The sequence below is a fragment of the Styela clava genome, chromosome 9 (genome assembly GCF_964204865.1).
Source record: "Styela clava chromosome 9, kaStyClav1.hap1.2, whole genome shotgun sequence".
NCBI lineage: Eukaryota > Metazoa > Chordata > Ascidiacea > Stolidobranchia > Styelidae > Styela > Styela clava.
In genome coordinates, this window is record NC_135258.1 from 11,461,184 (window position 1) to 11,486,973 (window position 25,790).

At 34.9% G+C, this 25,790-nt stretch overlaps 3 protein-coding genes across 9 annotated transcripts in view; 2 read left to right on the forward strand and 1 right to left on the reverse strand.

Annotated features, from left to right (window-relative positions):
• Positions 1-4,735: 4,735 nt before the first annotated feature.
• On the reverse strand, positions 4,736-12,079 carry LOC120339293 (sphingomyelin phosphodiesterase-like). The gene is made up of 12 exons (XM_078116387.1): positions 11,827-12,079; positions 11,019-11,223; positions 10,419-10,511; positions 9,823-10,066; positions 9,364-9,480; positions 9,019-9,114; positions 7,713-7,883; positions 7,385-7,536; positions 7,051-7,194; positions 6,633-6,819; positions 5,149-5,254; positions 4,736-4,926 (listed from the first exon to the last, which is right to left on the reverse strand). The coding sequence occupies exons 1-12, from the start codon at positions 11,976-11,978 to the stop codon at positions 4,797-4,799; spliced, it is 1,797 nt and encodes a 598-aa protein (XP_077972513.1). The 5' UTR covers positions 11,979-12,079; the 3' UTR covers positions 4,736-4,796.
• A 5,773-nt stretch (positions 12,080-17,852) lies between these two features.
• On the forward strand, positions 17,853-22,097 carry LOC120338904 (kelch-like protein 20). Its single transcript, XM_039406897.2, has one exon. It carries the CDS (start codon positions 17,961-17,963, stop codon positions 19,746-19,748), a length of 1,788 nt encoding a protein of 595 aa, XP_039262831.1. The 5' UTR covers positions 17,853-17,960; the 3' UTR covers positions 19,749-22,097.
• LOC120338903 (KICSTOR complex protein SZT2-like) overlaps positions 22,088-25,790 on the forward strand; it is a 66,563-nt gene continuing 62,860 nt past the window's right edge. For all 7 annotated transcript variants that reach the window (XM_078115843.1, XM_078115844.1, XM_078115846.1 and 4 more), the window contains exons 1-5: positions 22,088-22,169; positions 23,362-23,481; positions 23,882-24,024; positions 24,506-24,689; positions 25,422-25,638. In XM_078115843.1, coding sequence (XP_077971969.1) covers positions 22,146-22,169; positions 23,362-23,481; positions 23,882-24,024; positions 24,506-24,689; positions 25,422-25,638 — 688 coding nt within the window. In that variant the 5' untranslated portion in view covers positions 22,088-22,145. The remainder of the gene's footprint in view (positions 22,170-23,361; positions 23,482-23,881; positions 24,025-24,505; positions 24,690-25,421; positions 25,639-25,790) is intronic.

Genomic DNA, 25,790 nt, shown 5'->3' on the forward strand with positions numbered 1-25,790 from the left:
AGCCTTTGTCAAATACTACGAAGTTATTAATTCAGTACGGTACGTAGTTGCCCATTTGCCGAAATTACATATTTACTTACCCCTTATGGTTTCAAATAGTTCATGCACCTCCAGTTAGATTTTTTTAATCAGTGAGGATATATACTCATTGTTGATTGCTGCTCATTGTAACATACTATTACGCATTCACTTTTATTTGCGTATTGAATCAAAGTGTTAACAAGTTCACCTAACATTTCACTCATACCGGTCTATATTGTATAGTCTGATTTCTCAAGTATTTGGAGCCACGAATGCTTGTAATTTTCTGACTAAACCCTTTTATTAGTTGGTTTATATACCAAATTCAGTAAAATATTTTTTAAATAAAACATGAGATATTGGATTTATTAGCTTTTCCATTCTGAATCATATAGACTGCTTTATTTATTCTTAACGAAAATTAATAAATCTCCTCTCTTTCTTCAGATGTGAAAGTTGTGGACAAACCTGTCTAAGCATTGTGAGACTCTTGCAGCACAAGAGGCAATAGCAGAAATAGTAAGTATATCAATCAAGAAATTAAGCCGACATAAAGCAAAACTTTCAACTATTCGTCTAATCTCAATTTTCTATTATTTATTCACAGGACAACTATAGCAGACGAGGAGATATCAGAAGTCTGTCGACATATCAGTGACAGTGTGATTCCAAGAAATATAATGCAATTGAAAATAGAAAATTGCAATAGAAAAACAACCTATGGAGGCATGCAAAGACATTTGACCCTCCGGTAGAGTTGTGTATGGCCCCCACATCCTGCAGGGCTTGAGGAAAATAACTAAAAATTCCAAAGCGTAAGATTGCATAAGCGGTCTTATTTGTAAAAAGGCACAAAACACGCCAGACATACTTAAAACAGCTTTGGAAATGAGGATTACGGGTACCTCACTGCACCTGTGTTATATTTGGTTCATCAACTTTTGGTAGTACTATAGAAGAAATTCCGGAAGGGGTATAATCATCATTCATGATAAAATACTATCATATATTTTTTGAACAACTTCAATCTAGACTAGGGATCTCAAACTCGCGGCCCCGGAGAACTTCCAGTGCGGCCCTCGAACGCTTAACAATAATTGTAATAGTATTTTGGAAGTTTTTTTTTTATCTAAATGTAATAGATTTTTCAAACCTTCTAAAGTGAAATTGATTATTCACACAGAAAACAATTTACTGAAAGTAGTTTTGGAATATTAATTTTTTTTTGTCCACATTTTAACCCAATTAAGAATACACATCAAGCTAGCAAAAGAATACTTGAATAAAACACTTGAGTAATTAAATTAAACGCAAAGTACATGAAGAAGGTGGCATTTTCGAAGAAAATGGGAGTTGTAACATTTCTGCTCTTCACAAAATTCTGAAACACATTGTTTAATTTGTCATATTTCCATCAATACAATCAAAAAACACAATAAGCTCAGCAGTCAATATGACAAATTCGAAGACCAACTTCGAACAGAAAATTTCCATGTGTTTGTATATTAATATAATTATACAACGACTTAGTTACTAAAAATCAATATCAATAATAATTCAAGCAATCCTATGCCACGCAATGTAGTGCGAAATGTCTTGTCGAAAAAATCTGTCATTACTGGAATTAATTAAACATTCGTAAAGATCCAGATAAACCCATGATCATGTGGCCTCGTTAGTTAGAGTTGGTACTATAAAATCATTTCAGACTGGCCTTAGTATGCTGGTGACACAAAAAAGATGCCAAACGCCAGGACAAATGTAATTATTAAAACATTGAGTTTATACTGTAGTATTTTTGTTAATTTTAAGTTCATATATTTAGATTAAGTTATTTTTAGTGTATGTATTATTCTTTCCTTATTCAAAGCTTGTTCAAAAATGATTTTGATGGTTGTACATAGAATTTTACGATTTTTTATAATAAATACTGTAACTTGCAAATGTTGCAATAATAGTGGAATGCAAATATTAATATGTAATTGCATTTGAAATTGAAGAAAATAATAAAACTTAATCCAACTGTTTAGTTGCATCACAATATATGTCACAAACTAAAACTATCTTAAAAATATCTTTTGAGTATACATTATCAAAAACTGTTTGCGGCTCTTTTTACAATTTTCAAAATGCAATGCGGCTCTCGAAAACCCATGAGTTTGACACCACTGATCTATTCTAGACGATTCAAGCATTGCTTTGGGAAATTATATCACTTCAATTAAATTGAAATAATCTCGCTATATTAAATACAAAATCGTTGCTATCATAAAGGTAAACCAATTCAGCCACTCGAAATATATTGGCCTTCACAAAGCAATGGAGGCAAAATTGAGAGTTCATGAGCTATGAACATTTGTTCTTTTCTTTGTCTTGAACTTTCCATACTCCACAGCCCCTATTAATTTTTATTAATTTTAATTACCATGTGATGGTCATACATATCTTTAACTTGTATTTTCTGTCATGATGTATTATCTCAATGTGCCAAACTATTAATTAGTGTGCATATTTTGCTTCCAGATGACATAAATGTATTGTCATGTTTATTACCTCAGCTTGGAGTATTGACAAGAAAAAGGTCCCAGTAAATTAGGTAAAAAAATTTTCAACTCATTGTTATAATCAGAATTCACAATCAATAGGAATTATAAACAGCCAACAATCAGTGAGAATTATATGCGAAATCCCTCAGAATAAATTTGTCTAAAATCGGAGGAAGGCAAAAAATATAGGTAGTTTCCATCCACACAAGCATTTCAAGAAGACTTGCTCGAGCCAAACTAAATGAGCATCGTCAGGTGATCGGTAAGGCTGCAAGTTGAATTCAGCCCTGCAACCTCCTGCATAGAAGATAATATTAATTAGTGGGCTATGAGCTAAATTCCTAAATTTAAACAAACCTATCTACGATGCATTATGTACCAGCAATGTTACCTACGATTAACTGAATATGTAATATGTCTAATAAATTCGCCTACAAAAGCAAGTTCGATAGGTGCAAACTTTGTGTTATGGAATTGTATCGCAGCACAGTTTTGTATGACACCCTCTTTAAATGAAATTTCAATGATTAAGCGCAAACATTAAAATTACTAACTTTGAACTTTGTCATTATCTGCAAAATGTTCCACACAAATCTTTCCGCTATCGTGTTTGTAATCTTCTCTGATAAAAAAAAGTTTATGATGTCCAGAATTGCTCTTTACAGCTTGCCTGTTATTCCAGCTTTCCAAGTAAGCAAAACTTCTTAGATATAGAGATTATTTTGTCTCGTTACAGGCGCAAAAAGGCAGGTACTACACGTAAAAAAGACGCCGAGTAGCAAAAGCGAGCGGAAAAGGCGACGAGAAATATGTGCATTGGAGCGTATCATGAAATACAATGTTTTGCCTGTAGTCTTATGGAGTGACGTCAGAGTTGCCTATCATGTTGTTTAATGTCATTGAGTAGACTCACTCATGGATTGTCTCGACCCGCACATTTTGCTGAAATTTTCATTGTTTCGCATTTTACTGGACATGTGTGTGTGTGTGTTTCGATTTTCCAATACAACAAAACAATACACTTATCAAACATATTTACGATCAAACAAACAAATGTACGGAAAATCAGAAAAGTGGGTAAAATCTAAAAAAGATTTAAGACGTACTGGTGCACGTGCCCACTTACCCCAAACAGCACACAACGCATTGATGTAAATTCAAAAACAAAGAGACACGAAAGATAATTCGGGCGTAAATACTTGGGTGTGGATGTGGAGTTTTACCCTGGAGTGTAATTTCTACTATATCTGTACAAGAAAATAACGGACATGAAGCGGACTCATAGATTGTTTCGACCGGCATAGTTTTCTGAAGTTTTCACTGTTTTGCATTTAAAAGTTATTGCCCGACTTTATATTGTGTACGTTTATTTTATTATGTTCTTTAACTGTTTTGGTGGGCGGGCGCGTACATGTAATCACACACGCATACAAAAGTATACGACAATGCAACAAAATAGAATAATCGAGCAATCAATGGGTGTGTTTTCCCAACTTGCAAACAAATATGATCAAATTAAAAACACTCGGAAAATATCGCGCGAATGTTTCTAATTTCGCACACTGCTCAACAATCTACATGGATTTCTATTGACTAGTGACAAAATGGTTCTTGCCTTGCAATAGTAAGTTATATGTTTCATAAACATCATGTCTAACATAAAAAAATGTAACTCGTCGGAATTTACTCTAAACATCCAATTTTCTTCAACAGCTATGTTATTTGTGGGCATATCGCGCCATTTGCCACATTGGAGCGATACAACCAAAGTGAAAATATTTTTGATATTTGGAACAATTTTTTATGTAAGATTTCCACAAATTCAATTTTTTATCATTCAAATAAAATTGAGGAAAATGATGCGTCCCGTAGGACGGAGAATTTTTGTTAAAGGGATAGATGTAATAGCTTTCTAGCCACGTCTTTTATCCATGAAATAATGATATTTTAGACCCCGAATAAGCGATTTATCAAATCTATCCATCCCATCAAAAATCTTTATCAAAAATCTTTATATATATATATTCCGTCTTCAAATCGAAAGGTTTAAATCACTTTACCAGTCCACATCGACTGAGACCCTAAACCAAGAATATCTTACTGTTAAATTTTTTCAATCATTTATTCAAATAATAATTATAATAAATAAAATAACAATTGACTGGCAAAAATTAAAATATATAATTTGTACATCACTAACATAAATTTGAGTAAGGCTATCAGGACCCCTTAGCCGGCAATACTCTTTTTGATCCCTCTGATTTTGTCATCTCGACAACTTGAGGAACAATAACCCATATCTTTGTCTTTTGTTATGTGGTGATAGTACTTTTGAAAAAAGTCGAGATCGTTTTCGAATCTGTAGTATATATTGAAGTTATGGTTCATTGATTACTAATGCATCACAGAATATTATTGGTTTGAAAAAGACAAAATATTTAAACATGAATTTGACTGTAGGTGGGCAGAACTGTTGTAGATGACAAACTTATTAACGTATTTCAGCTTTATCTTTGAAATTATAGTCATGAACTGTTTAATATCCTAATCTTTTTATATTTCGAAAATTCAGAATACCAACCTCATGATTAAATCTTCAAAATCCGCGGGAAAAAGTGATTTCATTCCATAATCATTTAGAAATGCGTATTCGTGTCTCCAAACTGGCAGGTCTTTAGTATTTGCCTCTAAATAATATGTCATCTCGTTAAGCTGGATGGTCAGGCAACATAGAGCACAAAAAGTGCGAATGCAAAGTTGAAGTCAGAATTCGTTGCACGAAAGTCATTGGTACGAAGTATCTTAGGTGAGAGCACTTGAATTAGCATTTCCCAGAGAACTGGCGGGCCGATCCTGACGAAATTTGGCATGAAGCGGGGGGTAGTTACCAAACTGACAATTTTTGGGAGCGATCGGGCCAAAGGAAGTGGGCCAAAACGGGATTTTCGTGGCCCGGAGGTCCTTATTGGTCAATTGGATGTCAATCAAGTCACGCAAGAGTGAGTTTGGGGTTTAGAGGCCGTTTAGATCTGTTTCCGGGGCCAGAAAGCGTTTGCCCGAGTATTGGGAATTTATCCAAGTGATATTGGGGGTGAGAAAACGTGTAAAAAGCCACGCCCACTTAGGTAATATGGTTTTTGGGCTATTAGAACCACTTGGAATCGGTTTTTGGGCAAAGTGATGCCTAAATCTCAAAGGGACTAATAAATAGAATATTTCACTACCGGAACTTTGGGAATTACCCCTCCCAATCGCCCTTCAGTGGCGTAATAAGGTTGCGTACCTAAAATTGAAGCTATCGAGAAATAAAATACATGGGTAGGTTGAGAAAAATTAGTTCAATACTTTTTTCGAAAATTTTTTGTCCTCACATCGTTCAGTCACGGTCTAGTGATTTTGGCTTATTGCAGGCCTCTGAGAGGTCATATCAAGAATCTGAAGGCATGGGCATGATTAGAAAATTTATTCCAATCACTTATCAGCAGAATTTTTTTCTAGTTCTCTTCAGTCACGGTCCAGTGATTTTGGGCTATATCTCGAGAATGGTAATAGATAGGGGTCTCATATTTGGGTTATACAACGTAGTTGGAGTGAAGTTTATTTCGTCACGGTCGAGTGATCACGGACCTTAAAATTGATAAAAATCGACATCCATCAAGAGTGATCAGTTTATGACGTGTTGTTTAAACTACTTAATGAACCAAAGTGGCTGGGGGCTACGCGCCGGACGAATTTCCGCCATTCGTCCGGCGCAACGACCCTGGTGCATCCAACAAACTCATAATGAAACATACGCTTGTTTATACTCAAATCTCTTCCTTACATTTCCCCTCGCGGGTAGCGCAGCGACCGTCCCTGGATTATCATATCTTTTATTTTTTGTCAGTATTTCAGTCGTTTTTAGGTGGCCAAATAAAGACCATTCATTAGTCTTAAATCATTTTCAAGTTTTTTTTTTCATGAATACGGCATATAAAAAAATAACTATTACTAGCTTAGTTTCGGGATAATATGGATTAAGATGATAGACTGCTTTCGTCTGACGTCACTCACATCGATGTTTACCTGTTATATCAAGATAAAAAGAGGCGGCATCGATGATTGAATGCGTAGTATTCTCATAGTTTCCATCAAAAGTATATATTCGATACCCAGCATTGAGGTATGAATAAGTCGTGTAACCTGGCCCAATAAATCCAACACTACTCACTCGACTAGTGTTCTGGGTGTCATAAAATAGTTTCAATTCGTCCTGTAAAGTATTTTGGATTTAAAAACTAGTATTATTGGTTTAACAATAAATTATTTTGTATTAAGATCTATTGGTAATGAGGCAATTTCAGAGCGCCCCGTGCTTCAAACATCAATCTCAAGATATATTACATGGTATAACGAATACACCTATAAATCCAAAGCCGTTGTCTACATATAATTGTATGCCGTCGTGGATTTCATAGCAAAATAACTTTAGTAGGCTACTTACCGTATGGGCATGGCCAAAAAACTGAGCGACGATTATATTTTCGTATCTATTTATTATATCATAATAATTTTGACTCCATGAATGCAGACAGCCATCGGTTGGTCTGTGAGATAAAATTATCACCATTTCGCCAAAGCTCTCTGCCTATAGAATGAGAAGATATTTTATCTACAGAGAGTAATGCGATATTATTACCTGATTCCAAACGGAAATAAAAAAGTTTATATCCCCAACAATTGTTACTGCTGGATACATGGCTGGCAACATAAAATACATATATATATTTATTTTCCTCAAAGTCAATTTTAAATGGGAATAATAAAACATAGCTGACCGTTGCCATAATTCCTGCAAACCAGTTGAGTTGTCCGAGTGGATCGACTGAATTATTTCCAACCAGTAACCACCAGTCATCATCACTACAATAATTGTTGTTCAATGACACAACTCGTAGTCCTTTGCGAATTGTTGTCGTGTAGAACCCACCTATGTGAAAAAGTTGCTTCTAATTTTTAAATCTCTAGAATTCGGACACGAACTCGACCAAATGCCCTTCATCAAAATTTGTCTAATTAATAATATATTATCATATATATTGATCTTAAATCTTATCAATAAATAAACTTTAACAATATTTTGTGTAAATTATTAAATAACTTTACCCTTTTTCACTGTGTTTAGTGCTTCTTCCGGAAGCCAGTTTTTCCAGTTATTAGCCACCGCTTCGTATAACCACGATATGTCCCCTCCTTCCAAGTGAGAAAGCTGTGGGGGTGGATACAAATTTACAGGTGATGGTGCATGATTCCCGAGCGCTGCGTAAACGGGTGTACCTATACAGAATAAATATTCATACTCGGAAATTGCAAAATGTTAAATTTCTAGTAAATAAATAATTTGGATGTCCATCGTGTGTTGTATAATGCATCAATGTATCATGGTAGTATTCTCAAATAGTACAAATTAAGAGAAAACAGTTTACCTTTCCCCAGAAATATCCCAGTAGCCATTTTATGCGCTCGTGTAACGCAAATATTATTATAAATTGTTGGGTGCAAGTCTTTAAGCCCGAGTCACGAGTGAAGTCGGGTCACGAGACATTGTAACCACAGTATGACTCAAAAGTGAAATCACTGTAATTATACTTATACATCAGCAAACGCCAATTGCAAAATTATCGCACATCAGCTCACTGTGTATCCAATCATAGTTATAAACTATACAAGGTCATTAGGCTCCGACATTCGAGTAATTTATGCCACATTGTTGTAGGTTTCTAATCAGTACGGATATCTCTATTCTGTTTTTATGCATAGAGATCGTATTGGATTATAACTTCAAAAATAGATAGGTTAGCATGATTTATATTGAGTTGTTTTAAACAGAGCCGATATTTATATAACATACCTTGATTGATTGAGTATTATCAGTTCTTGCCATCATAAACCGTTAAATTAATTATCATTAGCAGCAACTGTTTCGATAAATCAAGAGTTGGAGGCTTGTATGCATAACCATACAAATATTGATTGTTCTAATGCAAATTAACTCTGTAAGATCACGAGATAGCATATGAAATGCGTCGACGAGGTTATTGAAATAGTGAATTACATTATCAAATGAAGACTTCAAATTTCATTTGAATTTCACTCGAACGTTGAATAAGCTATCTACATCGATATGGTTAATTGATGCATATTTTTTATTCATTTCGTTTCTAATCAACCCTCACTGAAAGGGACGTGGAAATATGACGTTTTACGAAAGAAATAAAATATGTCTAATTTTTTCCACTTTAACAAAACAACGTTTGTCAATGGTAAAGTCGTGTAGTCGAAAGTTTGTTATTCATAAATCGTAAGTTGTAGACGGAGTCAAAATTTCAATAGACCCATATTAGAGAGCGGGAAGTTGATTGACATTTGCTTAGATCCACAGGCCATATTATAGGGAGAAAATTGATCTTACCCGGAAAATATTTCAGTATTAGTTGAGTAAATCTGTTGTTTTTGTCAATTTGATCACTCTGAGATTGATTCCAAACATCGTGAGCTGGAATGTCACCTGTGAAATCGAATAAATTTCGTTTTTCTATCTAATTACGAGAAATAATGCTTCAATAAATTTAGTATCATGGGAATCTAAATTTTTTCCCATTTTTAAAAAGATTCGCATAGGAACAAATGGTTAAACACAGTAACTTAATTTGAAATAGAATGAAATAATAAATACGTATAGGGGATACATAGTTTCAAATCAAACCATTTGCCAACACTAACACTTTGTCTCGTTTCTGTTTGCATATATACTAACCAGTGAAAAGTATAAAATCAAACTGATATTGTGAGAGGTTTTTCATCATTCCTTCTACAGTCCAAGGCGGCATGTCGCAATTTCTGTAATCGCCCCATTTTCCAGCCGCTTTCGAATCTGGTGTAACGAAATGGAAAATTCTTGTACATTGCTTTCATTTATAACGACAGTCATTCTTATGTGATTTGATAAGGTAATGAGCTACGTCGAAAAATATAACTTATCTTTGTGTCAATTGTGTCATTCAAGAAGATAAAGTTAAAATATGGCGAAAACAAAAAAATTCAAAATTTTTGACACTGATATATATATGAACGGCTGACCCGTACCCTCATTTTTTCGGTAAAAATCCAACATGAAAATTATTTCTTTTGTTGATGGGAAGGTATTGAAAAATCAGGAACCTTGATTTCGACAATATTCAACGTCTAGAAACGTATGAAAAATAACGTCACTCACTATTTTGTAAAACATCGGTGTTCCGACAGCACAGTGGTTCGCCACATTCAGCATTCGAGCCTGCTTTGTACTGTACGTCCATGTGCATATCAGTGAAAAATAACACTTTTGATGTTGGTGATCCAGGATTTGGTCGTTTTCTTGGTACAACTGGTGGTTTCGGTCCCAATGTTGCATTGAGTTTCCATTCAGGTAGAAATCCGTCTGGCTTTGGACAAATATCTGACTGCAACCAGTAGCATACCTATAATGATGCGATGAACATCGCCAGACTCTTTGGTTAGTACAGAACTATTCGTATTAATCTCGCGGACGGACGGTCTGAGATATATGAATTACGCATCTGTCTACTGTATTTGACGTGCAGGTTACAACACGCTGCACTTCGCTGTACCTATACTCTGCTAATTGCAGAAAAAGCTTCGAACAATTATTCACATATATACGATAGATATTTTAAAATGAAATTTCTGTAAACAGGCTAGGTAGGTATTCAACAAATTAAAAGTAAAGAACTGGTTCATTAGAATCATCGTGAAGGTATGCGTGGCCAAACGAAAGAAATTCGCAAAAGATAACGGTCCGTAAAATATTACCTCTTTTGCCTTCAAATTGAATACAACGTAAATCATTGCGGGTTCAAACTCTTTTACAGCCATCTCACAGACTCGCCTGTCTTCAATTTTGACCTGAAATTCAATTTAACTGATGCAACACAGGTCATTTGAATGGCCGTATAAAAGGTGAATATTGCGAATTCCCAGAGAAAGACTTTCTAGAGTAGAACTTCACCATTCAAAGTCTATATCACAAGATGGTCAGGACATATGATTTGAGTACTCAACCCATAGAGTTGTTTGTGACTCACGAACACCGAGTAAATATGTACTGTATATATATACGAACCACATAATAATTTACCTGAATTGTGAATATCACAGAAATCAAGCGATCTGATACGGATCGGATAAAGTATACTCATACTGTAATAGTTTAATTAACTTTTTTTCATGTGAATTTATCGCTTGTGTCGGCGACCATCCGATTCGATATAAACAATCAACGATATATGTATTTTGTTGAATGTAATTAACGACATCGTCCCTTCTATGGCCCCTTGAAAATATCACGATATTGCCGAGAGTACCTCGAAGCTTCCTGCCGAACCATTTTAAACAGATAAAAATATGGAGTACCAGAATGCAAACTTCAACAGCTACAACTGATATTAAATCTTTTCCAGTGTTGGAGTCAAGAGCATGTAAAAGGGAAACTGCTGCAGCACATTCGTCACATGTTATCTTCAGTTGTTCAATAGTAGAATCCAAGTAATTCTTTTCTGTAGCGTTCAGAATATCGCCTTGGTGTAGAATTCTTCGAATTAACGGTAAAGCAATTCTCCTGGAATGAAATAGTAATCTTACAGCAGCAATTGAGTTTAAACATATTTCTTCCTAAGGTCTAAATCTTCGAAAGATATAAACATGACTACTTTTACTGATTATAGACTATATTACTCTGATTGGTGAATGATACTATAATTATATAGAGGTATATACCCATAATTAGTGCATCGAGACTATTTCTAACAAAAACATTTAAAATCTAAGGCAAATACTGAATCGGATCGAAGCGATTTTGTTTTGGCGTTTTAAAAACTCTTTCGCGGAAAAAGATAATAATATAGTTGCTTTTGAATTATGTTTGTACAATGCAAACTGTTTTTAATGCGGAATTTCAAAAGCTTTTGATAAAATCCGAGCCAGTGATGAATGATATGTCCCGGTTTTAACTATAATGGCATAAATAAGAAAAAATATAAAAATACCAAATTGCTTGGATATTCATTTATTTATCCACCAGCACGGTTGGCCTGAAGGATACATGCGAAGTTGTATAGATACTGAAAGTTCCTATAATCCAGAATCCAGATAGATATATTCCCATAGATTTTAATTTTATTGAAGCGTTATTGGGAGACATCCGTAAAATATTATAGCCTACCTGAGTGACGATAAGTCATTGGTAGAGTCATATTCCAGCATTTCTTTGAAAGACGAGGGTTTGCTCCAGTAAAATTCATCTTTGGAAAACTGTTCCGTCAAGGCGAACGGTAATTCCAGACAAACGAATGCCGCAAATAGGAAAAAATTCATAGTTACCAGCAATATCAGTGATGCAGCTGCGCGCCTACTCCAGCAAGCTATTAGTTAGCGATTAAATGCAACAATTTTGTTTGACTATCATTGCCTACATATCCAATTAACGGTCGCACTGTCAGTGTTTGTTGTTGAAGAAATCGCGCGCATACTATGTTTGGATATAATATAAAAAAATGCAGTAACTCCAATGGTGCATTCATGCCAGAAAAAATAAACGGGTTGAACGCATATATATATATATATAAACGGAGGGCAAGCTTTTGCAATATTCAGCTCGCGTAATTTGAAACAATGCATACTTTGTCGATGGACAATCCATTTCCAAAACGGAGAACAAAAGTTTTTTCAGAGAACAAAAGTTTTGCGGTTGATTGTTTTGGTAATCAAATCTTTACCATGCGAAGCATAAATTTATGCCGACGTTTTACGAGGTGTGTAAGATGTGTCAGACGCCTATAAAAATTGTTTCACACCCATATGAGTACGCTATTAAGATTCTCATATACCGGTGTGTGCCTTAGCCTTAATTGCCACGACAGCCACGTGCAAGCTTTCGTATTTCGTGCTCTTTCCATGCGAAGAGACTCCGTTGTTCATTCAATCTGCGGACAAATTAAGTGTAATTTATAGGCATCGACTTGATCGTGTATCCCAAACAGTGTAGATTTAGAAGACCTCACTGCGGAAGATGGATAATGAAAACACACATAATACAATTGAACTACAAATGAAAATAAAAGGATTTTGGGCAATTTCTAAAAAAAAACTCACAAACCGAGCATGAATATGTTTAAAAACAAAACATATTGTAGCATAACATATTGTATTGTATTGTAAAATGATGATTGATTGATTGCAACTGGCGATCTAACAACTATGAAATAGAAGATCAGCCAACAATATGACAGCCTTGGATACAAAAGTTCCAACAAGACTCGGTTTATGTAGCAATCTCAGTGATCGATCTGATAGCGCATATTTGCGAAATATATATATATATATCATCTATAACTGTATTTTTGTTCGCGAAGATTTTTTTCAGAGGCTAAAATAAGTCGAGGCAGGGTTATCCAAAACGAATCATATCAAAACATATCAAAGTAAGTTCGAAGTATTCGAATATATTTTCGGCAAATTTTCGAATAACAGTCACTTTTCGCCGTCAGGTAGGTGTTTCGTATTCGAGGAAAATCTTCAAACGATTTTCTGCGTTTTTTCACGTATTGTAATGACGATAAAACAGAATCGCCACTTTGATTGTTACATTATGTGCGAGCGTGCGCGCATATTGTTGCCACAAATTTGCACAGTTGCGTGGTGGGCATTGCCGCCATTGCCTTGCACAGCTTCCTGTTTACGCATCGATTTCCAGTACGTCGAAAAAGTGAAAATTATGTGGAGCCGTAATTGTTACTGTACCCAAAACTTGTTATACATTTTTTCGCTTTTTGGCATATAATTTTGATTAATGATAGTTAAAATGATCGACTTTTATAAGGCCCATATGATTTTCTGTTGTGAAAGATATTGAAATCCATTAGCGATACCAGCTTTTAAAATGCCGTACGTAACGTAATGGTTGCGCCGATTTACGAAAAAATAAAAGCTTACCTGAAATATCACGGCAATCAGTGGACATAAAATGTGTGGTAAGCTGCACGATTATATTTAATTTTTGATTCTTTTTTCGTACTTGCGGAAGAATGAAACGATCACTATTCTAATATATACACCGCGGAAATCTGGAGATAAAATGAATGGTAAACTGCTCGATTATAATCAATTTTTTATTCGTATTTTCATACTTACGGAAAAATAAAAACATTATTATTCTCAAATACCACAATCGTATAAATGACATAGATGGCCGCAGACGCATCCTAGTTACGTTCGAGTGCCGGAATAGACCGGGATCCCCATTGGAAAGTATTGCTATACTATTAAAAAGTCGAAATAATCCCAATTATAACGCAAAATATATAGAAAAATACGAAGAAAATGGCACTGAGTTCACGGACCACCATGACATGCTTGGCGGTCCCTCAGACCACCGGTTGAGAGACGCTGTACTAGAATATGAAATCGCTCACAGATGCAATTATGAGAATAAGTATATTTTGATTTGCCGGCAAAAAAAAAATACACAAAACACAAGCAATGAACACACAGAAGATTGGGAAAACAGGGGGAACTGGCAAAACCTTTATAAAGGTTTAATACATGTAAATATACATGTTCCAGTTTACCCACAATCAACACACAAACATATATTCAAAATAAAAAAAAAAACACAAACTGGGATCGTTCGGACGTCAAACTTGTGTAACACAAGAGAGCTATGCTCAAATATATGGACACGTAGCGCCACCCAATGGCAATAATTTTGATGACGTCATAGCGAAAAAAAAGTAATAGCCTTCTGGAGAAAAATTTTATCTTCAACCACTGAAAATATCAAAGCAATTGGTCCAGTATTCGAAGAGAAAAGCGATTTTTTCAAAAATGGAGACGGAGACAAATAACAATAACAACAAAATTTTGAAACGATCGTTATGGCCACTAAACGTGTCCAATAAACACTCAGTGGGTCCCAATTAATAAATACACTTTGATAGGATGAATGCATGGCTATGGTATGTGTATCACAACAGTGCTTTTCTTACAAAAATATGGAATAAAAAACACTCGTTGACGTAAAATGGTGATGCTGTGGTTCAATTTCATTGCAAAAATAACACAGTTACAAAAAATTGTCACTAAAACAAGAGAGCTACGCACAAATATATGGACACGTTAGACCAGAGCGAATCAGTCCTTACCGGTACCTTTGACGCTACCGGTACCCTCAAAAAAGTTCTGAATTTCCAGTAGCAAGAATTTTGCAGAATCAAAACGTACAGCCAGTCACGACACTGACTAAAATCCGTGTTCCCATGGATAAAAAATAATACAGCAAAATTTTAAACGAAATATCAAATTTCATAGAATTCACGCAAAATTTTGAAATAAATAAAAGTAATAGCCTTCTAGCAAAAAAATTAATCTTTGACCACTGAAAATTTCAAAGCAATTGGTCCAGTATTCGAAGAGAAAAGCGACTTTTTAAAAACGTGTGAAAGAACAAGAACAAGAACAACAACAACATAATATTGAAACGATCGTTATGTCCACTACGTGTCCAAAAAACAAGCTCTGTGAATAAATTGAATGTTTCATAACAGTCTATGGCTCTATGCACAAACACCCGTAACAGATCGTCCACCATTTAACTTTAAATCCAATCTTTTTTCCATAAACTTCCTTAATTCCGGTGGACGGGCTTTGATCATGTTGATATTACGCGATACAAATTACAAATCCAACAGTAAATACCGAAACACACAGCGCCTAGCATTCTCATTATGGGAAAGATATATTAATTGCCAGGAAAATGGGCGAAACTCAGACAAACAATAATAATCTCAAACCAACGTTGCCAGATATGCAGATAAATGAACCTGAACTTCACGGTCGGTCAATATATCCCGATAATGATTTGTTAAATTCCAACAGCTAATTGAAAATTATCAAAAAAATAACTTCATTAGAAATTAAATTAATATATAGTGAAACATCTCAACAATGTCAAAAATAAAAACGAACGAATAAAAACGCTAACTAAATTTTTGCGGTCCTCGAACCAGAGCCATTATATAATGGCTCTACTCGAACGACCCGACCCGCCTTGTCAATGCATAAAACAAAAATTGATATTAAATTTGTTATTGCCCCAATCAGGATTTATGTGGTGCCAAGTGCTACTGTGCGGTGTACTACGTCTACGTATTAAGTAGAGTCAGTTCTATATCGTGTACAGTACTAGCTGGACCCCATAGTTGGTTGTGAGTTAAGTTTATGATGTCTGGGAAACGAATGGAAGTTTGCGACAAGGGTCGAAAAATATTTTTCATTCCTGCTCATTTCAAAACCAGTTTGCTTGATATGCCAAGTCAGCATCGCAGTTATAAGAGAATTATTGTTAAATTTCTTTACGAAACTTGTCATTGCAAATACGAAATTCGACTCCGGGGCCATGGGCTTGCGCCACTGCTCATCTGTGCGACAGTGCAAAACGTGTAATGTTCACATTCGAAAGCACATATCGTCGCGAGCTGCTGTATGTAAAATGCATTGCACGTAGTAGTAGTATATATTTACGATTGCACGAAGAATAAATTTCGTACCCGCTTGCCAGATCGTGATTTAGACAGCGTAGCTTACTGCGGGGCAACAAAGTTGGCTTTTGATTTTAACACTCTAGTCATGACGCAGAAACAACATTATCCTTTACATTGATAATAAGTAAATAAAAACAATATATTGTTTGATAATATATTGAAAAAGCCACTTACACATTCAATTTTGGTAGGCCTTTTACCACAGTAATAGAAAGTGCCAGTGCCCCAAGCAATGTTCCCTCTAATTTTTTGTAATATGTGTGCGCAGAAATTTTGGTGTGTGCGCACTTTTTTGGAAATGACTAATATTTGTGCAAAAACCGATAAAGAAATTTTGGCGTTGTAACCGGGTAATGGGTGGGCCAACAACAAACTTTTCTCAACCTGCCAATCGAGAACATTGTTACATTACATCGAAATACGTCTGTGCGCAGTAAATCTATGCGTGTGCGCAGCCTCTGAAATCTGTGTGCGCGCGCACACGCGCACACCTTAGAGGGAACACTGGCCCCAAGATTTATGATAAAAATAAATACGGAAAGTAATGCGGCCCGCACACTACCGAAGATGTTTATATTTGGCCCGTGATTACATAAAATTTGCCGACCCCTGCCGTAAAGTTTATTTATCTGCATATCTGGCAACTACTGCTTGGGATGTTATTGTTTAGCTGAGATACGTCTATTTTCCCGTCAATTAAGGCCATTTTCTGCAATCAATTGTCAGACTCTAAAAGGTTCTGGTGGTTAGTTAGACATGGGTTTATGTAATTTAGTAGTTTTTAGACGTTTGTAGATATTTCAGTATCTGGATATGGTCTATATATTATCAGAGCAGCCAAATTTTTATGGAACAACGTTTATACAGTATACCAATAGTTGGTTAACCCGTTGACCGCAGGGTGAGTGTGTGCTGGACAATTGTGCGTTGGGGTAACTCTGGTTGTTTTATACAGTCTGGTTGTGTCATAAATTTGAATACTGATATGCAGACGTATCTTATTCCTATCGTTTATGTTGTTTACCTAACCAAATATATTTTGAATACTACAGTGATGTAATATCATGGAAATAGTATTAAGTACCGTACCCACGTACAAGTTTTATATACATATTCACTTTATACTCTGTGATTCACCAAGAAATTGAATAGTGTTGGTTAAGGTACAGAACGGCACACTTCTAACCATATAATTACTGCAACATTCCCGGTGTTTAATTAAAGACATCACTTAGTCTACATAATGCTGTAATGAAAAATAGAAATCTACTGATTAATAATATTATTGTGCAATCTTCCGCATCTGCTGTCATGCCGGGGTGGTAGCAGACTCTGACGACCTCAAAAGGTCATATCATTAGTCATTACCACCCAGTCATATACAAAAAACATTTGTTTATTAATGGTCTTTATGTGCATGTTTTATATATGATGTATGTATTTCTTGGTTTCTTGGTTTGGCAAACAAATAAACTCTCTCTTTCTCACATTTCAGTGAAAAATACTGTGTTTATTTTTTATATCCATATATTTGGACTTAGAATGGGAGAACTGCCCACTAATTTTTTTGTGCTTTTTATTTTCTGAGGAAGTTCAAATCAAAAATAATCCATTTGTGCGGAAACATTATTTTTGTCTCATATTGTTGTCTTAATTGTTATAGAATTACTGACTAAAAAAATAATTAAGATAGATCCCCTTTTTAAAAATAAATCTATAAGAGTTGTGATTTTGTACATAAATATATTTAACTGAAAAAATGGCTGCAAGTAACATGGATTTATTCGGCAATGTCCCAGTACCAATGGATTTAGCTTGTGGTATTAGCAACACTCCTGATGGCATTCCACCACAATCATTTCTTTCTTACACAAGTGACAAGCATCCTAAACGTCTGCTTGATATTTTGAATGGATTACGTAAGAACATGGAACTATGGGATGTGTGTCTTATCATTGGAAGTTCAAAGCTTTATGCTCACCGCGTTGTACTGGCTGCATGTTCACCTTATTTTCGTGCAATGTTCACTGGAGAATTAGCGGAGAGTCGTCAAACTGAAGTTGCTATTCGTGATATTGAAGAAAAAGCAATGGATTTGTTAATAGAGTTTGCATACACATCTAGAATTGTAGTAGAAGAAAACAATGTGCAATCATTACTGCCTGCTGCCTGCCTACTACAAATGGTTGAGATACAACAAATCTGTTGTGAATTTCTTAAACGCCAACTTGATCCTTCCAATTGCCTTGGAATTCGTGCTTTTGCCGATACTCACGCTTGTCGAGACCTTTTGAGAGACGCAGAAAAGTTTGTTCAAAGTAATTTTCAAGATGTGAAAGAGAGTGAGGAGTTTCTTCTTCTTCCACCTCAACAACTAATTGAAATAATCTCATCTGATGATCTCAATATTCGTTCCGAGGAACAAGTTTATTCTGCAATACTCGCTTGGGTAAAATTTAATGTTGAAGAACGTCGTCCTATTTTATCACAAATTCTACAGCATGTTCGTCTCCCGTTATTATCACCAAAATTTCTTGTCGGTGTTGTGGGTTCTGAACCTCTTATTCGCTCAGATGAACAGTGTCGCGACCTTCTCGATGAAGCCAAAAATTATCTCTTATTACCCCAAGAACGATCATTAATGCAGGGACCAAGAACACGCCCACGTCGGCCAATCACTAGAGACGCACTGTTTGCTGTTGGAGGCTGGTGTAGTGGTGACGCTATCAGTTCTGTAGAGCGCTTTGATCCTGAAACAAAAGAATGGACTCTTGTTGCTCCAATGAGTAAAAGAAGGTGTGGCGTGGGTGTTGCTGTACTCGACAATCTGTTATATGCTGTTGGTGGCCATGATGGTACTTCATATTTAAACAGCGTTGAGAGATACGATCCACAAACAAATCAATGGTCAAGTGATGTTGCTCCTACAAGCACATGCAGAACGAGTGTAGGAGTTGCTGTTTTGGATGGATATTTGTATGCAGTAGGAGGACAAGATGGAGTTTCGTGCTTGGATATTGTTGAAAGATACGACCCAAAAACGATCAGATGGAGTAAAGTTGCATCAATGACTATCAAACGATTGGGTGTAGCAGTCGCAGTTTTGGGTGGATATTTATATGCAGTTGGTGGGTCAGATGGCACTACCCCATGGGACTTGGTAGAGCGTTATGATCCACGAGCGAACAAATGGTCGGCAGTTGCGTCGATGAGTACTGCAAGAAAACATTTGGGATGTGCTGTTTATAAAGAAATGCTCTATGCTGTAGGTGGAAGAGATGACACAACTGAATTAAACAGTGTTGAATGTTATGATCCAAAAACTAATTCCTGGAGTACTGTTGTTGCAATGAACTCTAGAAGAAGTGGTGTTGGGTTAGCAGTGGTCAATGGCCAACTTCTTGCAGTTGGAGGTTTTGATGGATCGACTTATCTCAAATCGACTGAAGTTTTTGTTCCTGAGCAGAATACATGGAGGATGTTTGGGGGAATGCATTATAAAAGACTCGGAGGGGGTGTAGGGGTGATCAGGCTACCCCAAAACTGAGAGATCTCCATATTCTGGATTTCTGTCCAATCACTTGTTCTTTGCAATAATTTATATGAGTTCAATGTCGATAATTGATTTCAATTAGGAGAGGGATATCCCTATTCATAATATTTTAATATTGGTAACGTGCAGTGTTAAAAATGTTAAATAAAACTGCTTCAAAAAGATTGTTAACTACTTGGAATCAAACAATGATCGGATGTATAAAAAATCTGATTATCAGTATTAGAATTATTCGATCAGTTAAAATATCAATGTCACGATGAAAGCTTTGAAATCGAAGATATGCACCTAATATTGTTTTCACAAAATACCATTTTCAAAAAGCTCATGGATCTTATAAAAAAGAGGTTGTGGTTTATTTGAACTGAATCAAGAAAACTCTGCATCCATATAATGTGAGCTTCTGCTCCATATTTGTGTGAATTCATGTCTTGCACAAAACCTCTGGCGGATACTTTAATTATTTTTTAAATTTTTTTCTGTATGGATGAAACTTCTCTAAGTTGTATTAGAATTTGTTAAAATGGTTGTTTGATGTTCTTTCAAAACTGCTTGTTATGTATCCTAATTATCATATTCCTATAATCTGTAAGTATTATACTTACAATCAAATTATTCCCTATATGTAATACAATATAACAACTTTTTAATGCAAGTACTTTGCTCATAAACCTAAAATTATTGGACGAAGCCATCGTTGCATTGCTAGAAGTCATCATATTATACTATATGACAAGGCGATACTTTGTTTATATTTCTTCAATGTTTCTTTTAGCTCGAGGCTAGGTCATTCATTTATTTTGGCAACAGCTGGCAGTGTATTATTACTTGAGTAACGAATAATCGAAGGTATAAAAGTTTCTAAAATACAAATACCATAGTCCTTTTATAATATATCAACTCCATATACTCAAAACACTATTTATTTGGATTTTCAAAATAACAATTATATTATTTGGGTGACCGAGAAGTACATTCCCATTCTTTCAAAGGCTGTTTCAATGTCAGATTGTTGTCCTTTATGTTGACAATTCACAGCTTATTTATAAAATCCTCTCAAACGTTGCTTCCATGTTAGATTATTGTCTTTTGTTGATGTTGACAACTATTTTTTTTTATCAGTACCCATGCAAAACTTTTATGGTTCTATTATTGATTGTATGTGTAACTGTTCAATATTCCTGGTGATGTATAAATGATATAGAAACTAGATAAAAATAATTGTTTGAAATTGAATGTACATTGTGACTGTCGTTGTTGGCTAGGGCTGTATATCTTAATTTTTGAAATCGAACATATTTTGTTATTTTTTGAAATTCAACATTCTGAATTACGTTGTTTGGAATAAAGATTTCAAAGGTTTATTTATTAAATATAATAATTATCGTAAGTGTAGTTATCAATTTATAGTTCATTTTGGTCAATCAATGTTTTTTTTTATATTCCTTTGAAATAATATAGAATTCATGTATCGGTACCAACTGGTATTCCCAATATTATGAATAGCAGCGTCATATTCTATTTTTCATTTTTTACATAACATAGAAAATCCAATTTTGATTTTAAACATATCTTGCAATATTGGAGAATTTTTTGCTTCATTATTTTTTATGAATTCATGGCATAGTGGTTAACATGCCCCATGCCTCCAACCAACCTTACACTTAAGTGTAATGAATTTGGCATATATATTGCCGGATTAAAAAGATCTCTGTCCCTCCAAAAATATAGATGCTAGGTCTAAATATATCAATGAATGCTTGTTTACAGCTCTGTTCAGAGCAAAGAAAGTGGTTTCAATTTTACTATAAACAAGAAAGCAATGACCAACTTATATGCACACGATTATGACAAATAATATTGTCGCCTGAATTTCAAAACCAGATAAATTTGTGATGAAATATCAGGCCCAATAAGATACAGAGAAATTTTTAAAAAATGAAAGTAACAGCTTTTTAGCAACTTCCATCTTTAATCACTGGAAATTCAAAATGAATTGATCTTTCAGTTGCAAAGAAAAACATTTTTTTTTTCAACAACAACAATCAAAACATCCCAACAACAACAACAATTAAGAGAAACGATCTGAACATCTTAATTTTGTCCAAAATTATATTTAAATACTCAACGAGGCATTTTGTGAAGTTTATTTTATGAATGACCAAAAAAATCCTTTTTCGGTTATAAATATAGTATTATCCCAATAGACTTGCATGGCTCTGTCTCCCTATTCAGTCTAGCTATAATTTCTAAGTGAATATCCCATGGTTATTGTATTTTTAATTGTCATTCTGTATTGATTGTAAAATTTGTATTTTGTTGTCATTAAATACAGGATAACAATGATAGACAAATGAATATAATTAATAGTTGTTACTCATTTATGGAGAGATGTCTGAAGAACAAGACAATGGGGTTTGTGTTTAATTTGTTGTATTTTGAGCTTTCATGGTCGTGGCATTTTATCGGTAAGAGAGAGATGGGGTCACCCCCCAGGGCAGGGCTACTCGAGTACTATTTTAAAAGATTCCTCTAAAAAAATTTTAAAATGACGGGTCAGGTCTTTTTAGAAAATATATTTTACTGTGCGCCTATATATATTTTAGTGGCTTTAACTTTAAGGTTATATATTTAACAGAAAAACTGGATAACCGTAAAAAATCAATATCATAACGTGCATCATACTCCTCTCGATTTTCAAGATTATGGGCGGTCTTTCCAGATGCGCCTAAATATATTTTAGTGCCTCTAACATCGAGGTTATAGAGTTTGTAAATAATGGGGTAACTGCAAAAAAATAAACATCCTGTATGTGCATTGTAGTTCTCAGGCTATTGAATATTTGATAATTAATACTTTTCGCATTTCTATCATTGGGGCATTACAGTTCGTACATAGTCAACAACTAATGATAAAAATCCTTCAAAATAAATAGAGAGAGACCTTCACATATCTTAAGGTAATGGGGTGGAAACTTATCACTTCTTATCACAGTCTACTAGTTGAGTAACCCTGATCTAGGGGCAGTTGGGACTTAGGAAATGGTATTTTCGGTTTTGCAGTCAATTTTATGACTTTGTTGTAAGTGAGACTTTTTTAATAAAAAAATGTTGATGAAAGAAAAGTATTATGACTTTTAATGCAATAACCATGGTAGTTTGTCAAAAAATTTCTGGTTATATAACTGTAATTTTATAGTAGTGAAATAGACTTTTAGGGGGGCTCCCGAGGTATGCGAACCAAGATGGCGGACATTGGAATGTAATATGTGTACTAGGTTAGGGTTAGGCCATAATTTTAGGTATAAATACTACGGGAGGCTCTTGGCTAGTCTTCGAACTGATAATAGGACTAAAATAAGGAAAATTGAAAAAAAATTATCGCCTAACCCTAACCTGTTACCCATGTTACGTTCCGATGTCCGCCATCTTGGTTCGCATACTTCGGGAGCACCCTTTTGGGAGTAGGCCTACATACTGTAATACTTTCATATTAGGATGTCCTAACATGACATTGGATTGGAGTGTGTTTCGATTATCAGAAATGATTTTTTTGTGAAAAATGTCACTACTAATTAAATGTTCAACATATTAACTTATTATTTCAGGCTGAAGAAGTTTATGTTCTTCTGAAAAAGAATTACAGAATTTCTCGGAATATACGACTTCTATGGTTTTTCAATAACATATTGAAAGACATTGAAACATTGCCGAGAGTTGCATTCAAGGTATTGTATTTACTTGAAAATTTCCTCTTTACATGGGTTAGATGAGATTTATGTAATGTCTTCTCGTTCAGGGGCAATGTTAGTATAGGCTTTTGCATTTTTATATTTCCTTGGCCAAGGGATGGCAATAAATCAAGATTTGAAGCCCATCCCCAGTGAGGGTAATCAGTGATGTGATGCTGATTGCGGCCTGACTATATTACCAGTATTAATTGAAGGTCAAATGTACACGATTTTATTGCCCTGTGCTTGCAAGTATGTCACCCAGATTGCATTAATTGGGGCGATCTTTGCCTGAGTTGACAAATCAGCATCATCAGAAATCAGCATGATATATATGCATTTTACCATATCTATGTTCACACTTTTGCAATTTTTCTAAAGAGAACTTTTATTTCAGGATGGACAAATTGATGATAACAATGGACATGAAATACAAATCCTGTCTTGGAATCCTCAAGAAATACATGATGATGATGAGAAGAGAAGCCAAAGTATAGAACCAATTGCACAGGAAGAATCTGGAGAATTTGAATTGGAAAAGTGAGTTTTATAGAGCTTGGTTTCTTTAATTGGGCGTTTTTGGGGGGCAGGGTCAAAGGCTCCCACTATGTAGAATTTGCAATGACCGCATTAATTTATTAAAGTAAATTACTGGTAATTCGATTAATTATTTTTGGGACCTCCTGAAGTATGCGCACCAAGATGGCGCACAACCTGAACTCAGGTTGTGTATCTGGTTAGGGTTCAGGTTATGCGACATCTTGGTGCGCATACTTCAGAAGCACCATTTTTTGTTATACATTTATTCTTTCCCTCGCATTTGCTGTTTTATTCTGTTATTGAATGTGGCATATAAAATAACCAATGTAGCTAACCTGTTAAAAATTCCGAAGAGCATGTGGCCACAAAGTTGTGAGAGTTATTGGAAGAGGTCCATGGATCTTGAAGGATCTTGAAAGGGAATCTAGATTATATTAAAATTGATATTCTTATCAAGAAATTATATTTTTTATTTTTCTAGAAATGTCTCAAGATGCACTTTGCAACCAGAAACCAAAGTTAATTTTCTATCACGAGGATACAGGCTTGTGTTTGCATTGGACTTGTCACCCTCTGCATTTCGAATTGATGCGGAATCTTATAGAACAGTTGCTGAAGGAGTTTTATCTAGGCTTGCTGACTGTTTGTGCTGCTTGGTACAACCTGTGAGTGTGATTTTGGATTTTATGAACATTGGCAAATCTAAATAATTTTTTTGATCTATAAAATTAGAAGACTCAAAGATTTTCTATAAGATCTAAATTAGAGGTTACCAAACGAAGTTCATTGGACCTCTGGGGTACGCCGAAATATTTTAGAGGTCAAGAAATTTAGTGAGATAGATATTATTGTGCAAGCTATGAGAGGTAATGACCATTGATTCGTATTGATAAATAAATTACGGTAATCAAAATACGAAATTGGCGCATATCGGTGAAACGATGTAAACCGAATCCTGTTGTCAAATCCTGAATTGTTAATCCTTGCTATGAGCTTTAAGTAGTAAAATATAAATATTGTAATAATGTAAATAAAATAATTTTGATAAGTTTTGCCATTGGTATCTGTCTAGCTTGAAAAATAGGACAAGTCAAGGTTGACTCTGTTAACCAATAGGCACAGTATCGCAATTTCGTAATTACATGAATGAAAAGGCTCAAATCCAGAGTACCAGTGGAAGTTTCCGACCGAACGCATCATATCATCCTTCTTCAAGGCACTTCTATGTGGAAAAAAATGTTTGAGGAAAAGACCTCCTATGCATTCCATATCAATTCTCAGTGTTATTACAATATAGAGCAAATAAAAGAAAGGCCAATTCTATCCTCCATAAGGTACTCACTCAGTTGGGGCTTTCAGTAATTTCTTCAACTCATCGTATGTTTTCTCATCCTTAGTTTCAGGTACCAAACAACGATGCCAAGATTCAACCAAGCATTTATGTCACTGTCTTTGCTCAAGCACGACCTAACCAAAAATCAAAAGGAAGATATAAACAAGATGTAATTGTACAAGGATGTCTACTCACTCCACAATCTGTGCTTACTATACTGAATGCTGTCGAGTGTAAAATATATCATGGAATGAAAGAATGGGTTCAATCTAATGATCTGGGTATGATTTATTTTATTTTATGGTTTTTAGATTTAATTTAATTTTTTTATGAAATTGGATGGAAGCAGTTAAAGGGAGTTAATAAATTTTAATTGAGATGATGTTTTTACCTTAGGCAGTTGAAGTGGTCTTTGAACATAATATTTTTTAGC